Source organism: Kogia breviceps, chromosome 1, assembly GCF_026419965.1.
Source record: "Kogia breviceps isolate mKogBre1 chromosome 1, mKogBre1 haplotype 1, whole genome shotgun sequence".
NCBI lineage: Eukaryota > Metazoa > Chordata > Mammalia > Artiodactyla > Physeteridae > Kogia > Kogia breviceps.
This window is the reverse complement of record NC_081310.1, coordinates 48,249,508-48,267,921: the sequence shown is the minus strand read 5'-3', so window position 1 is coordinate 48,267,921 and position 18,414 is coordinate 48,249,508. Positions and strand designations below refer to the sequence as shown.

Below are 18,414 nucleotides of genomic sequence, written 5' to 3'. Positions count from 1 at the left end.
TCTTTGGTATTAGGAGCAAGAACATTTTGGTATGCATTTTGCTGTGAAATTTTGATTTGGAAGTCTATGACTCCTTGTCATCATCTTTGGTTTTGGTACAAATTATTTCCTTTTGTCACTGTTCTTAACTAAATGAGGTTAGAAGAGAATTGAAAACTCAAAGTAAAAATTATAAAACTTGAGTCTCTTCATCTTAGGGAATACATACATCCTTCCCATTCCTGCTTCACTTATTCTGATTTATTCAGCACGTATTTATGAAGCACCTACTAAAGTCTCAGGCTGCAAGGGAAACAAAGATAAATAAGAACTGATTGTAGTCTACCTGGGGGTGGCAATCAATTGGGGATATTCAGACACGGGTACCGGTTAATTAAAAAAGCAGAGTAGAAGACCAAAGGACAAATTGATTAAGAGAGGGAAAAGGGAGAAGACTCCTAGAATAACTCTTTGTATGTCAGCTCAGACATGGAAGTTCACTCCGCTGAGAATTAGAATATAGGAAATTCTGAATTGAATTTTTGACTTGTTAAGTTTTAGATGTGGAGTGATAGGTCTGTTAGACCAGTAGTTCACAAATAACAGTTTGTGGACTTTTACTCAAGGCTGCATAGATCTTTGTTAAAAATACAGATTGCCTGGAAGTACTATAGAGAATTTGGTAGATTAAATCTAGGTGAAATCTGGGGATTTGGGTTCAGAAATAAATTTTCAGATGATTCTGATAATCAGTAAGGTTTGGCATCTACTTTAGTAAAGATCCAGGAGAGAGAAGACAGATGGTAGTTGAAGTTACAGGAGTGGTTGTGATTTCCTGGGGAGAGCATGAAGAGTGAGCACAGAACAATGCTAAGGATGTAACACCATCAGATAAAGAGTAGGCAGAGGAGGAATCAGCAAAGAAACTAAAAAAGGAATATACTGTGTCAAGGAGCTGGAATATATTTACCTAGATCCTCTAAGTCTTAGAATAGTAATGCTCATTTCTGAGTCCATATAGAGAAAAACAGTACAGAATAAAAATCTTCAGGTTTCTACTCATTATTTGGCTTTATTCCAAAAAGGATTAATCAGATTTCAAATGTGCCCTCTTGCAAAAAGATTGCTACTACTTCCACAGAAGTCTGTTGGAGAAACAGAAATTGACCCTCTTGGATAGAGAATTATGAACAAAGTAGAGTATCAGAAAAGAAAGTTGAAATATTGTAAAACAAAAAATGCCTTATTGTACACTTTCTATATTAAATTAGTATATTTAATTTATTGAAATGACCTTTATAATTGAGAACTGGAACTATTATAGTCTCTCAGGAACAAATCCTTCTGCTCAGGAACAAATCCTTCTGTTCTTAGCCCTTCCTATTTCTTTTGTTATTGTTCTTGTGGTGATCAGTGCATCTTCTACTCCTATGTGAGTAAAAACTTATATTAATGGAAACATGTACTGTTACAAAAAGGAGTAAAATGGCAGTTTTATGTAAACTGACTTGATATAAAAATTAATTGGATTTTTCAAAACCCACATCCCAGTATAGAGTAACTTCATTGATCCTAAAGGATTTTTAAAATATACATATTATTGACATTTACTTGGGGATGTAGTTATTGTTTACTTACACTCACTCTCCTTTGAGGTTCCAGATGATCCTTTATGCAAGTTAATTAGAGGATCATATCAGTAGTTGTGTAACCTACTTTTTTTTTTTTTTTGCAGTACGCGGGCGTCTCACCGCTGTGGCCCCTCCCGCCACGGAGCACAGGCTCCGGACACGCAGGCCCAGCGGCCCAGCCGCTCCGCGGCACGTGGGACCCTCCCGGACCGGGGCACGAACCTGCGTCCCCTGCATAGGCAGGCGGACCCCCAACCACTTTGCCACCAGGGAAGCCCCTGTAACCTACTTTTAATTTAATGGTCTTTACTGATTACATATAGATTTTTGAGGAGCTCATTGAACAGATGGCCAATGGTCAATAGTGGTCCAACATTTTTAACGTTTGAGGTTCTATATTAAAAGGTCATCTGAACTAAGATGGTATTGGAGGACTATTTTATTGTGAATAGTGTTTTGTCAAAGACAGATGAAAAGGCAGGCAATGCTACATATCTTTGAATAGAGAAAATGTACTGGTGGGAATACCACAATGAAAAACTTCATATTTGTTGATGGCCAACTTGTTAGAATTTAACCAATTTCAAAGTTAGAGAGGGAGCATAGTCCACACAAGATTGCCCTTACTTCTAAACACTAGTTGTGTCAAGTTGTTACCCCTCAGGTTCAGTAATTCACTAGAAGCACTCCCAGAACTCAATGAAACCTGTAATACTCATGGTGACATTGTATTACAGCGGCAGGATACAGGTTAAAGCTTACCAGGGGATGAAGCACATTGTCCAGGGTCCAGGAGAAGTACCAAGCATGTCCTTTGTTCTTTCCCCACAGAGTCATGGACAGTGTAGCTTTCCTGACATCAGTGTGTGACGATATGCGTGGAGTATTGCCAGATAGGGAAGCTCACTTGAGTCTTGTCCAGAGTTTTCACAGGGGCTCATTCATGTACTGCTCACATGACTGAGCTTTAGTCTCCAGCCTCTCCATAGGTAGAACTAATACTGCATGCCCCGAAGCCCCATGGTAAGTCACGTTGTTAGGCTGTTGAGTGGTCAAGGCCCACATGCAAACAAAAACCTCCTATTACACTTGCGAGGGCCTAGAGATCACCTCCTAGAAGCCAATGGCAAAGGCCAGTTCTCTTTTTGGGTAAGGCTGATTCCTCACTACACACAATTCTTTCAGATAATAAAAGCAGATGAGGCCCAACTGAAACAATAGTTCACAAATCTGTGACTGCAAAGACCATGGCAGATGAAATGACTCCTTGTTGTCTGCAGGATTAAAACATCTTCATTCAAGATTACATTTCCATATTCTAGATCCCACTCAACTTGCCCTTTATAAATTTCCTTCTGTAGTCAATTAGAATCATATTTCTTGGGCATGCCAAGTGCTTCCCTGCTTTGGAGCCTCTGCTCACACCACACTTGTATTCTCCTGAGATCTTTCAATTTTGTTGAGCCCGTCTTGTCTACAGTGCTCAGCCCAGGCCCCATCTCCTGCGGAAGCCCACTTTCACCACTTGAACCCTTCGATAGTCACTTTCTTTACTGAATTCCTGTAGCTAACATTACTCATATATCATTTATTTGTCTGTTAGCATATGGTTCCTTCCATTGATATTTTGTCTTTACAAGTAGATCTTAACCTCTTGCAAGTTAGGAATGTTATGGACTATATCTCATGCCTTTTTGATCCTGTAGATCCTAGTACAATGTCTTGCACATGGTAAGTATTAGATAAATATTTGAATAGTAAGCTTTCATACAGACAGGTGCAACTAGGAACACATTGTTCAAATATAAGAGCTAAAACATCTTGTAAAAATAATCTAATTTATACTAACAGATTTCTGAGGTAACCATGTTAATCCAAGAGAGTGTCAGAGTTATTTTTAGCAATTCAGTGAAGGCATCTGCAAACATAAAGGTCAGCAAAATGCTGGAAAATGTCCAGAGAAGTATTGCCATCCTGCTCCCACCTCAGGGCTTTTGCACATGCTTTCGGAACCTTTGCCTGTAATGCTTTTTCTCTAAATATTTGAACACTAACTGAGAGAAGCAAACCCACTCTACCTGAAATATCATCCTATTCCTCACTATATCTTTATCATTTTATTTTTTATAGTACGTTTCACTAACCAATATTATATACATGTTTTTTATGTCTTTTTCCTCAACTACTAGAAATAAAGTCCATAGGGGAGGGACATTGGCTTGCTAACAATTATATCTTCTGCACCTAAAATAGTGTCTGATTCTTAGTAGGTACTCAGAAAAGTATGTGTTGAGTGCGTGAACAAATTTGAACTATGCAGCAAATAGAAAACTTAATTTTTTATGTACATTCAATTTTTATGTCATTCAATTCAAGAAGGTTAATTGAGCTCAAAGAGTTTCAAAGAGAAGCATCTAAAGTGATTGAAGGAATAGTAGAATGTTTTATAAATTATTTAAAAATATTCAACCTATAAAAACAATAACTAGTGTATACATGGTCAAAGTTAATAAAATTATAAAATGTAATGATTAGGCAAAAATAGGCATGTTTATCAAATGCTGGTTATCAGAAGCATTCTTTAAAGTTTTGTGGAAAAAAATGAAAGTGTTATTTTTACACAATGGTTAGTAAATATGTGGCACTTAAATTTTTTATTTATTTTAAAAGGGTTTAAAGGGCTGTTTTGATAAAAATTATAATTAATAAGTTTAAAATAATGCAAAATTAGAAATACATCTAACTTTGGAAAATAATAGCATGGAGTTCAGTTATTGTGCTTCATTTTAACAGGAGTTGCAGAGTTTATCATTGCCTGTTGATATGAGTTTTCAATACTGTCAAGTACCCCAGTTGAACCTTTATTTTGGGAGAATGAGTGGTCAGCAACCCTGGGAATGAGGACATATCCAGATATGGCTATAGATGCATTTGGAGTCTAAAAGTAACCCCACATATTCATCATTGAGAGGTATCTGACCTAGATTCCATAGGATCTCTGGGAAATCCAGGCTGTGCTCATAGGCTGCAATGCTTCTTAGTCTTCTAGTTCCAAAGAATTGCTTTATTCTATTCACATACTTCCCACTGCAGTCCCAGCACTTACTTCAGGATTAAGGTATTCATCATGAATATTGACTGGTCTTATGAAGACACTACTTCCTCTCCTCTCTCTTCTCTTCCCCGCTGCCCTTTGTTCTCATTGTTGCTGCTCCCCGCTAAGCTAAGAGATTTCTTTCTAGGTGAAGGCAGAATGTGGCTTATATTTTTGACCTTTGTGTCAGGCTTTGATTCTGAGACATTTGGCAGCACATGTGTACAATGCCCAGGCAGCAGCTTGCTAACAATATGGTTTAGTTGTCGTTTATTTCTTTGCTTCCATATTACCCTGCTTATGCTGAGATCTTCCCCCCATATTCAAGGAAAGAAGGCTGGCAATGACCCAACCTTTTTGTGTTACTGTTTCTAGCTCGTGATTTTAGTAGCATGTTTGAAAGTAGAATGAACTTTTATGTTTTCTCCTTTCATCTCTGCCTCTTTGGATTTTTGGCAAACATCAAGGCAAATAAATCAGACCCACCACTGCAAACCCATCTGCTTTCAGGGACATGTAAGCTGACTAGTTTGTGATGTTTTACCATAGATCTAGCTCCAACATAGAACTAAAGGAGGATCCCTGTGGAGTAAGAACAGCAGACACGTTTTAAGGTCAAGTTTTTTTTTAAGCTCTGAATCATTTATCTGCTGACTGATTGTGGCTCCACACTCATGGTCTCCATTGGCATTTCTAATGACACTAACAAGTTGACATGATACTTAGAAAGTTGAAATGATTTTGTAGTAGATGAAAAGTGAAAATGCAGTTGTAGTTTGGATTTGAAAATAGGGATTAATAAGAAAAGATGCTGTCATTGTTGTAAAAATGTAGCAAATCAGGGTACAGCCAAAGGAGTTTGTTTATTAGGACATTACTTTTATACTTCATCTGGTGCTAAGGTCACATGTGAAAACACTCATCCTCATTGAAATACCTTTCCAGTTGTTGACAGCCTAGAAATTGTTTCCTAAGAAATAATAAGGTATGGTCATCCAAACCTATCTTCCTAATACTTGTTGACACTTCAGTGCTGTATTCATTTCTTTCTCACAGCAAGCAAGTAAGTGATGATTCTCTTCAAATAGGAATTAAGAGGATTACAAAGATGTCAGGGTATATACATTATACTGGAAGAACAGCTCATGTAATACTCTTGATAACAGGCTATAAATTGTCTCCACTTAAAATGATCAAAAGTTAATCGAGATACTTATCGTACTTCTTAGAGTGGTTTTAAACTGATCCTCAACAAGCTGAATTATATCCTCTGTTGGGCCATGGATTTTATCACACTAGGGATTGATGTATTTTTTAAGATAAGTTTTGACTTATGAGTTAGCAGTTTGGAAATTAAAGAAAATCCTTGAAAGATAAACTAAATAGAAATTTCATTTCTACGTGATGGTAGTGTCAGGGGTGTGTGTCTGGGTAGGTGATAAAACTCAACTTTAAAGACTTTCTTCTAAACCTCTCACTACTACTGCCTGCTTCTGGTCAGCTTTTATGTGTGGCCCAACCTGATGCCTCCTTAGGCAGGACAGAAGATGATCTCGAGGACTTTGCCCATAGTTACTTTCTTGATGGTGATGGTCCAGAAGGGAGCCATGCAGTAGTGACAGTGGCATTTGTTCTGTCCCTAACCATGACTTCAACCCTTACCTGATCCTCAGAAGCTGAATTCTAAAGTAATGAATGAAAATGGTAGCTTTTCTGACAAATTTAGCTTTTACCATACCCTGTCCTTCCCAGTCTTTTTTCTGGGTATATTTGTGTACATCTTCCTTTCTTGCATGAATATATGCAAGGCTGGGGCCAGAGTGTATATCAGTTGATGAAAACATCAATTTATCCAAATAATTGTTCACTTTCGCTTTTTTTATGGATTAATAGAAACAAGGATAATTTCAGACACATAAGATACATGATAGAAAATTCAGAAGAGGGTATGTATGCATTAATGTATCATCATGCTGAAAGCTCAAAGGGTATTGGTTTCATAATCATAATGTTCATGATATCCAAAGAAAAACAGTGTTTTATTTCATTATTTAAAGTGTACAAATACAGATGGATATCTAAAATATACATTCACCAAAATTTTTAAACAATTAAATGTGATTCTTAATTAAAAGGGCGAATAATAATAATTTTTATTTATTTCTTTAATGAGTATTCAGTTTATACTAGGCAGTGTGCTAAGCACTTTACACACATTATCTTATTCTAAACAACATGAATTTGGTACTACCATCCCATTTTACAGATGAGGAAACCGAGTTTAATGAGATTAAATAACTTGTCTGAGATCCTGTAGGTGTTAAGTAGAGTAGCTGGAAATCAAACCAATGAGTTTGTCTGGCTCCAGAACCACTAAACCACCATATTGGACTGAGGATCAGAATGGGAGATGCATCTACTGGGAAGTAAATTGTGGGTAAAGTTGTGAGTCTCTAGATATTGGTGAATTAGCTGTCCATGAAAGAGTGAATTCTTCCCTCTTCTCATTCTGAAGATAATTGTCAGGACTTAGGGAGACTGCTTATGGAGACCTTCCAAGAAAATGACCTCGTATCAGTTTTGGTTGTGCTATAAAATGTTTTTAGCTGTATTCTAAAAAAGGTTTTCACATGAAACTTTTTAACTCCAGATATTTGGATGGTGAATTATTTGGCTTCTTTTTTGTCCTTTTCTGTTCATTTTATTCCTTGTAAAAGTTGACAGCTATAATTGGAATAAGTCTTTTAAAAAAGAAAAAAGGAATGAATATTGAAGAGAAAAATGATTTTGTCTTCCTTTTACAACGTTAGGTTTAGTGACTCCCTAACTCAAATACTTTAATGATTGAGTGAGTAAATTTGGGGGACTAGATGTGGATTCCTGAATATATACTGTTCCTATTCTCAGCAGTATGGGTAATTGGAAGATGGTTAACTTTAGCTTTTGCTTTGAAAACACGATTATTTTCTCTAATCTAGTGTGCCATTTCATTCATATTAGTCTATTTGTAAGACTCTAGTGTACCTCTTTCACTTATATGAAAGGGATCAGTGAATAATGTAGCAAAATAGCTTATTTAGTTAATAAAGTGAAGTTCCAGAAATTATTCCCTTAGCCAACTGAGAGCAATATGAAGGAAGAAAACTCTAGAAACACACATATGTAGAAAGCATTTAAAAGTAATCATAGGGCGCCATGTTTCAAGGGCAGCGGGGTTGGTTCTGCCGCAGCGTCAGCAGCAACCTAAGGCAGTTCTGGGTGGCCGAAGGGGGGACCATCAGTGACCCGAGGGCCGCCGACTTCTTGTTCAGCTGCGATGCCTCACACCCAGACACGCAGAGAAATAAGAAGAAAAATTGGTAGTTTTATTTGGGAACAAGACCAACATTTTCTGATAGAAAAGCACAGAAAAGCATTTTATAAGGACTCCAGTTGTAGAAAAGCAGATGTACTTCCCTCTTCAGAATTATCCAGTGAACAACATGGTAACAGGTTATATATCAATTGATGCCATGAAGAAATTTCTTGGGGAGCTACATGACTTCATTCCTGGAAGTTCAGGTTATTTGGCATACCATGTTCAAAATGAAATTAACATGTCTGCTATAAAAAACGAATTGAAGAGGAAATACTAAGTTAAATATTGTCCTTCTATCTTGGCATTTATTTTCTGTAAAATATATCCAAAGATGTACATAATTTTAAATTTGCCTCTTTGGGACAGAGGGATGGGGAAATGGAGAAGGAAGAATTCTTTCTTCCTCAAAATGTATCTTTAGGAAATTCAGATTTATTTCGCTCTGTGTTTTGACATTTGGGCTGGACTTTTCCCCTGCTTGTAAGGTTATGTCCACAAATTCTGAGTGCACAGTTGTTACGGAGTAATTGTCAATGAAACATACTTAATAAGAAGTCTTAATTTCTCTCTCTCTGTGTCAGATATTCTTTTGGCTTTAATGTTCTATTAATTATGCATATTTTTTCTAGGTTTAACGTTGTAAATGCTAAGTTTTATGATTCTGGTCATCTTATTTTGACTAAAAAATTAGAACGTGATAGTTAAGTTTTGAATTACTGTTTCTGACTTGAAAAATATGTAAGAAAGTAAAACATTTTAATAATTCAGACTTCATGTATGGACAGTTTCTGATAATAAATGTATCAGAAGTGATTTAATGTAAACAAGTGTTATGTCTTCTGAAATGAACCCACAAGGCGCCATAGAATCACAGTGCTGGAAAGGACCTTAGAGAATACTGAGTCCAGCCTGTTTGTTTGTTTGTTGTTTTTGTTTGTTTTTTGTTTTTTGTTTTTTTCTGGTACGCGGGCCTCTCGCTGCCGCAGCCTCTCCCATTGCGGAGCACAGGCTCCGGACGCGCAGGCTCAGCAGCCATGGCTCACGGGCCCAGCCGCTCCGCGGCACGCGGTATCCTCCCAGACAGGAGCATGAGCCTGCGTTCCCTGCATCCAGGCGGACCCTCAACCACTGCGCCACCAGGCAAGCCCAGCCTGTTTGTTTTTAGTGAGAAAATGAAGGCCTTGAGAAGGTGTCTTGCTTAGAGTGACTAACTGGGAGCTAAACCAGGACTGGAACACAACCCTCTTGATTTTCCAGGCCAGTGCTTCCCCACTCTCCCACATGGTATGTGCTGTAGTCTATGTCAGATATAATAGCAGATCTGCAAAGGGGACTCAGAAACAAGCCAGCATACTTGGCTTGTCTTTTAAATAAGCTGAAATAGTGTTGAGATTTAGTGATTTCAAGAAGGCAGATTCTTATCTTTATTCATATGATCATGCTGTGTAGAATCTGGTAGGTTTATTACATTTTGGAGATTTGTAAATGACATACCTATGAAGCTATGATCTTACTAAAACTGTACTTTCTTCTAGGAAGTGCATACCAGTTGTAGAATTATCTGAAGAAAATGAACTTTTTTTAGTGTTTGGATCATTTGTGTATATGTGGGCCCCAGACTTTCTCTCATGACTCAAATTCATAATACAAAATTTTAACACTAATCTCAGCATCAGCTGAGAAAGTTCTGTTTTTCCCGTATGGCAACTTTTCCTTATATATCTTCATATTTGTGGTTAAATTCTTTTGAACACCTAAGTATCAATTATCTTTTTCCTGAAATGTATTAAATATCTCTCCTGAACAGTTTATCTTAGTCACATCCAGTTGATTATGTTTCTTATGTAAAAACCAAGCCTGTCTGGGTATCTTGAATTGATTAAAAGGATTAAGTAAATTTACACCAAGTTATGTACTTGGGATTTCTTGGGAGTGTTCAAGTATTTTTCTGACATAAGTAGTATGCATGTATTAACAAAGTAAATAAAAAATTACAACAAAAGTGATTCCCAAACAAAAAAAAAAAAAAAAAAGTAATCATAGGAAGGGAAAGTTTACTAAATACAGAAAAGTTTATGATTTTTATTTTCATTTGATTTTGCCCCTTTATTTTTTAAAACAAACAAGGAAGATTCAAGTATTCATAGAAAAAAAAATTAATCAGTGTTATACAAAGTTACTTCCTAGAAATTTTTGCTCAATTTCCCTTTCTCTGAATCAGGCTGTTGGTACCATTTAAACACAGCATGATGCCAGTAGAGTAGGCAGTTTCTAGGGAATATAGTCCAATGATTTCTCTCCCTCAACATCTCAAAAAGTGCAAAAAGAGATATCCTGTGAACAATTCTACATGTTTGCCCCTAAAATAGTTCAGCTTGGGAGGATATTTTCATTGGTTATTTTTTCAAATAGTTTGTAAGTGGAGACTTACTGTGTGGAAAGAGCACCCTTCTGTTGGAGAAAACCTGCGCAGTGAAAACTCATCTGCCTGGTACCAGATTCCCCTACTTAGATTCCATAACAGACCAGATAAACCATACATTTCATAATATATCTCTTTATACATTACCTTTATATTTACTGTATTCTAAACCCCCTATCTCACCCCAGTTTTCTTATCATTAGAAATTACATTTACTGTGATAAATATAAACTTTCTATGTATCCTTTTACTTAAGTTATAGTAATTTTTTGAAAGTTCCATTTTTATTCAGTTTTAGCATTCCATTCTGGTAAGCCATCAGAATTTTCTCTGGACTGATTTGTAATATGTTTCCTAGCAAATTTGGAGCTTTTCAGTTTTCATCCTTTCTCTACGTGATATAAGATCTAATTACCACCCAGCATGATATAGCAGCTGAAAAGAAAAAGGCAGCAAGAGAAGGCACTGGCTTAACTTAGAGCTAATCAACTACTTCCTTCTTATGTACTTCTCAGCTAGAGCGAGAAAGAGAAATAGCATTATTAAAGTAACTCATGTATTAAAACTCATTTTTTTTCTTTTCTTGATTTTAACTGAAAGAGGGGATTTGTTCAAATCTTTATGGGAGCAAGACATTAAATAATACTTTTAATTTGCATTAGTAGTCATTGATGCTTCTTTAATTGTGCAGAATGTTTTCATTATTGGGGTTTGTAGAAGTAGTGCCATCCCATTTTCTTGACATTTAAACATAAAAACATTAACAGAAGTAAAATAAAATCAAGTGAATGATTAATCATTTTTTATAAGGCTTAGAACTTACCTTTGAACTTTTGGATCTTGAATCTGTCTGGAAAACCAAACAAAAAACCTCTAGATTTATCTTTAAAGCATATGTCATTTTAATATGTTGGTTTGAGGGCATTTTATTTTCTGAAGTGAGTGAGTTGGGTAATTACCCATTGGGAGGAAAGCTTGATAACATTTTTTATTTTTTAAATGACTATGGTCTGAGTTTTCACATATCAGATTGTCAAAAATTAAAAAGTCAAATAATACTTGGTTTGGGGCAGGTGTGGAGAAACATATACTCTACCACTGTTTGGATTATGTGTTGGTACAATGGAAATGCATATTCATTGACCTAGCAATTCCACCTCTAGGAATATATCTTGAACATGTATGTATAAAAATGTTCCTAGGGCTTCCCTGGTGGCGCAGTGGTTGGGAGTCCGCCTGCCGATGCAGGGGACGCGGGTTCGTGCCCTGGTCCGGGAGGATCCCACATGCCGCGGAGCAACTAAGCCCGTGAGCCATGGCCGCTGGGCCTGCGCGTCCGGAGCCTGTGCTCCGCAGCGGGAGGGGCCACAACGGTGAGAGGCCCGCGTACCGCAAAAAAAAAAAAAAAAAAAAAAAATGTTCCTAGTGATATTATTTGTGATATAAATAGAAAAAATGCAAAAAATCATTAATAAGGAAATATTAAATAAATTATAATATGTCCATATCCATGTGTGCCTCATTATTTTTAATAGTTGCTATTAAAGAAAATAAAACACATTTGCATATACTGATCAAGAATATTCTAGGGGCTTCCCTGGTGGTGCAGTGGTTGACAGTCCACCTGCCGATGCAGGGGATACGGGTTCGTGTCCCGGTCTGGGAGGATCCCACATCCCGCGGAGCGGCTGGGCCCGTGAGCCATGGCCGCTGAGCCTGCGCGTCCGGAGCCTGTGCTCCGCAATGGGAGAGGCCACAACAGTGAGAGGCCCGCGTACTGCAAAAAATATATATATATATATTCTATAAGTTATCCCATCAAGTGAAAAGAGCAGATAGTTTTCTTCTATTTGTGCTTCAAAAAAAAGCAAAGGATGGAGATGTGTGTATATAACTTCCCTCCCTCCCCTCCCCCTCACATAAACACACAGTCACAAGTCTAAAGATAGATGGATAAAAGGACACAAAAGAAATTGTTGATAGTATTTATCTCTGATGAATGGGACTATGGGTCTGGGATGGAAGGCAGTTTTTTTTTTGTTTTTTGGTTTTTTTTTTATGGAGAGGGCAGCATACTACTTTTGTGCTGTTTGAAATGTTTTGACATTATTTTTCATAATTAAGAAATTTTAAATTAATGACCAAGTCTTTTTTTTTTTAGGACTCAGCCCAGGAGAGTGTTATTACTCGAGATATTCATCGTACATTTCCTGCACATGATTACTTTAAAGATACTGGAGGAGATGGCCAGGAATCTCTGTACAAGATCTGCAAGGTAGGACCCTCCACCTTAATTTTTTCTTATTTATTATATAGGGCTATATTTTAGGAACCCACGTTAAAGATTTTTAGATTGGCACTGTGCCATGTTCTCTGCTTTATACTTACACTACCCGATCCTCAGTACTGAGGCCTGAGGGTGACTTTTGGGCTGTATGTTCTGTGCCTTCTTGTGAGTGAAGAGGTGTAATATGACCTCAGTTTGGCTTTGATGCTAACAGGAAAGGAACAGAAGGTCCTCTCGGGCTACTGCAGTAAAGGCTCAGAGGAGTCCTGATGACTCTGTTCATCTGACAAGGTAATGTGGCAGTTGTCTCAATTTTTTGACAGTAGGCAAGAGTAAAACAGTGTGGCACCTGTTTTTGAACACTGGTAAGTTCTCTGATATTGTTGATGTATTCTGAGTTATGTCACATCATACATCTTTGTGCAGTCTTTATATCCCTATTTGAAATCTTTCTTCTCCCTCATTATTAGTAGATCTGGAAGAAAACTGTCTCCTGACTTTCAGTACATATGCGTTGTTTGGATTAAAAAGGCTCTGTGTTTAATAGTGGAGAATAGCTATCAGACTATTAATTTCTCAAAGTTATATTAGAAACGCAGAATGACTTTTCAAATCATTATATGTCGTTAACTTATATTGTCCATGCTAATCGAGGCCAAAGACTCAAAATTGCAAAATTGCCATCAAATAAAGTTTTACCCTTTATCCTCAAAGTTAAGATGCCCTGCAAAGTGTGATGGGTATACTCAACATTTGTCCTTACCTACCATTCCACTAGAGATTGCTGATGAATAATGAACAACACCAAAAATCTTGTAATAATATGGAGAAAAAACAAACACCATGGCTAATTTTCAAGTTAGGTAATAAGTTTCTGAATAATCAAATTTAGCCTTTTATTAAGTAGCAAAGATTAGCCAGTAGGTAGTCAGAAATATACTCATATATCAGTATCATTTAATATTTACTGTGTTTTTTAAAAATGGCACTTATAAAGTACTACCTGCATATGCTAACCAAGTAGGATTGATGTTTAATTCTGCAAATGGCACACTTTGCCTAAAATCTTTCTTGCATGTTTGTGTTTTAGCCCTCTGCCTACTCCTGTCTTGTCTTGTCTTTATTTTTTCTTTTCTCTTGATGTAGCCATTTTGGAGGATTATAAATGTACACACTGATCAGAAATCTGTTTTTATATGGATATATCATTTAGAGCCTGAAATGCATAACTAACTTAAAGTCTGAGAGTGTACTAATTTCTAGAAGGTGATATGTCATCTAGTTTTTAAAATGCCAAAAATCATCAAACACCACAAAAAATGTATAATATATTCATTATATGCTTGTGAAAGGAAAACCTAATTATTAAAAAAAATTTCTACCAGTTTTTTTTTTTTTAATAAATTTATTTATTTATTTATTTTTGGCTGCATTGGGTCTTTGTTGCTGCGCACGGGCTTCCTCTAGTTGCGGCACATGGGGGCTACTCTTCATTGCGGTGCGCGTGCTTCTCATTGCATGGCTTCTCGTTGCGGAACACAGGCTCTAGGCACACGGGCTTCAGTAGTTGCTGCACATGGGCTCAGTAGTTGTGGCTCGTGGGCTCTAGAGCACAGGCTCAGTAGTTGTGGCACATGGGCTTAGATGCTTTGTGCCATGTGGGATCTTCCCGGACCAGGGCTCGAACCCATGTCCCCTGCACTGGCAGGTGGATTCTTAACCACTGCGCCACCAGGGAAGCCCTCCACCAGTTTTGAAATTCTACAAGCTAATTAGTCCCTGCCTTGTGTAAGGAAGATATCAAAATTTATATAGTTTCTAAGTTATTTAGAAAGGTCTGGCTTATAGTATATGGAACAACATTTTTCTCCTAGCATTAAGTATATTTTCAGACATTCAGTAACTTTTCTCTCAGTTTTTCTCTGATTGATACTAGATACTTTTTTTCACATAGCTAAAACAGAAGGCTCTATGTGCTTGCAGCCTCTGCCTTACAGTTTTGCTCCATTGTAGTAAAAACAGTATTTGCTTCATTTTGTAATATTTAGAGAGGAAATATCTGAAACACTACTAAACACAAAGATAAAAGTTAAGTAGTTGGTACATTTAAGTAGCTGCTACCCCTTGCTTTCATATTGCAGATAATCCAACCTTGAATTCACTAGAAAGTATTTGTTATACATTCACACAGCTTGTGTAACCATTTTAAATTATCAGTGTGTATTTTGTAACATGATTAAACAGTTTTAAATCTCTTTCTGAGTAAAGATTATCATAAAAATGTAGGTCTAAGACATATTATAATTACTGAGTAGCTTAAATAGCACTAAATTTTATGGAAAACAAAAGAATCCTGTTAAAAACATTACAAAATTCAAGGTAGTAAATTAAAGTTGATAAGGCTTTTAATATTGTACTAAAATATATACTACCTAAACATAACTTTACAATAGTCTTTGATAATGGAGGAGAGCAGAGATGAATATATCAGAAAATGTTGGAGAAACCAAAATTTGCTAGGTTCCTACCATGTGAACCTCTTGGTTTTTAATTGACACAATTCCTTCTCCTCTTGACCTACTATGATTTAGTAGTCCAGTCCTCATGCAGGGAAACCTCAGACGGTGGTGATAATCACAAAAAGGAGAGCCTGGGCTTTCCTGGTGGCGCAGTGGTTGAGAATCCGCCTGCCGATGCAGGAGACGCGGGTTCGTGCCCTGGTCCGGGAAGATCCCACATGCCGCGGAGCAACTAAGCCCGTGAGCCATGGCCGCTAGGCCTGCGCGTCCGGAGCCTGTGCTCCGCAATGGGAGAGGCCACAACGGTGAGAGGCCCGCGTACTGCAAAAAAAAAAAAAAAAAAAAAAAAAAAAGGAGAGCCTACTTATGAGTAATTTAGAATTGAATATTCTTCTCAAGTTTGTACATCCATTTTCCTTTGCGTTTTGTATTCAATTTGAGCCATATGGCCTTTATCCTACCACGTATGACTTTTAAGGTCACTGAGTGTGGTCTACCTGTTCTGTCATTTTTATTTCTAGAATAATATCTAACATCATACCTCACATTCTTGGCAATAAAACTGAGTTTCCATTCTGGATACCTTGCACAAAACTGAGGAAACATTAATAAAACCTTGACCTTAAATCAGCCACTTTGTTATATAATGTGTAAATAAGGACAGTTTTGCTTCTTCTTTTCCAATTCTTATTCTTTTTTTTCCTTAATTATTTTCTTGTCTTACTGCACTGACCAGAACTTCCATTATAGTGCTAAAATGAAGTAATGATAGTAGACATCCTTAACTCACTCCTGATTGTAAATGAAATGCATTTACTGATTTACCACTAAGAATGGCGGTATTCACATCAGCAGCACACTTATAGAGTTCTTTTTAATACAGTACCTTCCATGTATTATAGTAATTTCAAATTTACAGAGTATTTCCGTATATATTACCTCATTTATTTCTGACAACTCCTCATCAATGGAGCCTATTCTAGAAATATAATATGCTGTGCTGTTAAATTGAGACCGAAATTTATTGAGAGAATTTCAGTTAGAGTAAGTACAGAAATCAACTCTGGTTTCAAGGATATAAGAGTCTGACTTTGGAGCTGAAAAGTTTTCTGTGACTCTGGTGAAATGAGGAATGATCTAAACTGTCAGATTAGAGGGAGGACTGTTAAAACTCGCAGTCATGTTTTAATGGCCCTGTCAATTTTAGTTTTTGCCTCTTAATATCTTTTTCAGAGTAGGAGGAAATCGAAGTAGTTCAGAGATTCTTCTGTTGTCATAAATTTATGCGTGGAAGTAAAACTGAAAGTATAATAGGATTCATAGGATTCTGGAAATGAGATGGTTTTGACATCCCTCCCTCCTTCCCTTCTTTCCTCCTTCCCTTTCTTGCTCCCTCTATTCTCCCTTCTCCCCTCCCTCCCTCCCTCCTTTCTTTCCCGTTAGTTATGTCAATAACATATTTTAAAATAATGTCCTTTAAAGGAGGAAAACTATACTACTCCTCCCCAAGTATCCTTAGGACTTTTCTAATTTACATATGATGTAAAATCTGGTTTTAGTTGGGAGACAGGTTGGCATAGTTTAAAGGACTAAACATTAAGAGGTCTGGTTCTGGTTTTAACAGTTAATTCCTGTGTTAGGTGTTAGCTCTGTTTATCAATACCAGGACTATAAAGGAATGTGATTTTACTTTGAAAACTTTGCCTGGCTTTCTGTTATTATGTTTGGGAGTGTGTTTCATGCACACATGAAATGTAGTTCATTTAGTGATTACTTCTAGATATACATCTCTTTATAAGACCTAAGACGAGTCAGTCATAGTAATTAGCTAAAACATTGTTCACAACAGAATAGATTGAAGTGACTCTTGTGCCATTTAATTTGAGGCATATTGCTTTTTCACATTTTCTGATTACAGCAACTGCTTTATATCAAAGAGGCGACGGCTGTGAACTGAATGGGAGGGGTTGAATATATTACAGAGAAATCAATACCTTTATTCATCTGGGTTAATAATTTGATAGTATAATGGTTTGTAGAAGGACAAAAATAAACCTAACCCCTGTTGCAGCAAATATTTTTCTCAAAACAAGATTGGATTTAATGTAAGAACTAAAGCATTTCAGGAGTTATTTTGATACCAAAGTAATGAGTGATCTGATTCTTGATTTTGAAGAATGTAAATGATCACCAACTCTTGTGAAATTAGATATAATCATACATTATTTATATTGTTTTCTAGATTTATGGGGTTATTTGTGATTATAGGGCTGAATTGTTCTTCATGGAGTCGACAGTACTCTCCATAGTTTTCTATCTATTTGACTACTCGTAATACACCTCCCTTCCTTGGGGTTCCTGAATGATCCCTAGTTTTAATGACAGATTTTCTGAACACATTGTAGCCCGCTATTCTTTACATAGCCCAATTTTACCAACAGCTTGAGCAACCTGTGGGACTCCTCCTACTCATGTCCTTGGAATCTGATTGGCCCCAGAATGAGGGCTCTTTGGTGTGGAATGACAGGCATTCCTGGATCAAAATTCACCAAAAGGATTTAGTTTAGAGCGGTACCTAGGGGGAATCAGGCAGCCTTTGGAGAATCAAGCAGGTCTTTTCTGTTCTCTGTGTACCTCCTCTCTCACCCTTGGGTTGCTGGCATGCTTCTTTGAATTACAGTAACCTTCTAAGGCAGATCCAAACGGGGGGCTGCTGAGGAGTCCTTTGAGCCCCTGGGGCACTCTGCTTTGCCAGCACATCCTAATGAACAGTGAATTAAGTGGTTTCAGAAGACCTTGTGGTATAGCAGGGTATTCTCAAACAAATTAATTTCCTTAAGGAAAAATTAATTCTTTCAGGCTATACAGGAAGGCTTGGAGTACCTTCCTAATATTCAGATGATGATTGACATAATCACAGCAGTAACAGTGGAAACTTGTGAAGCACTGTGGTTTAGAAAGCACTTCTGTACATGTTGTTATTTGATCCCCATAGGTCCTCCCTAAGGCAGGAAGAATTTCCTGCATTTTATAGATGAACTCCAGAGAAACTAAATTATCAGCCTAAAATTATATAGCCACTAAATGGCAGAGACTAATTTGAAACCAGATCTGTTAGCTTAAA

At 37.0% G+C, this 18,414-nt stretch overlaps 1 protein-coding gene and 1 pseudogene across 3 annotated transcripts in view; both read left to right on the top strand.

The window, feature by feature from the left end:
• Positions 1–18,414, top strand: part of RABGAP1L (RAB GTPase activating protein 1 like) — a 742,996-nt gene that overhangs the window by 435,235 nt on the left and 289,347 nt on the right. For all 3 annotated transcript variants that reach the window (XM_067031217.1, XM_059046250.2, XM_059046252.2), the window contains one exon: positions 12,646–12,759. In XM_067031217.1, coding sequence (XP_066887318.1) covers positions 12,646–12,759 — 114 coding nt within the window. The remainder of the gene's footprint in view (positions 1–12,645; positions 12,760–18,414) is intronic.
• LOC131745786 (telomere repeats-binding bouquet formation protein 2 pseudogene) lies at positions 7,900–8,339 on the top strand (annotated as a pseudogene).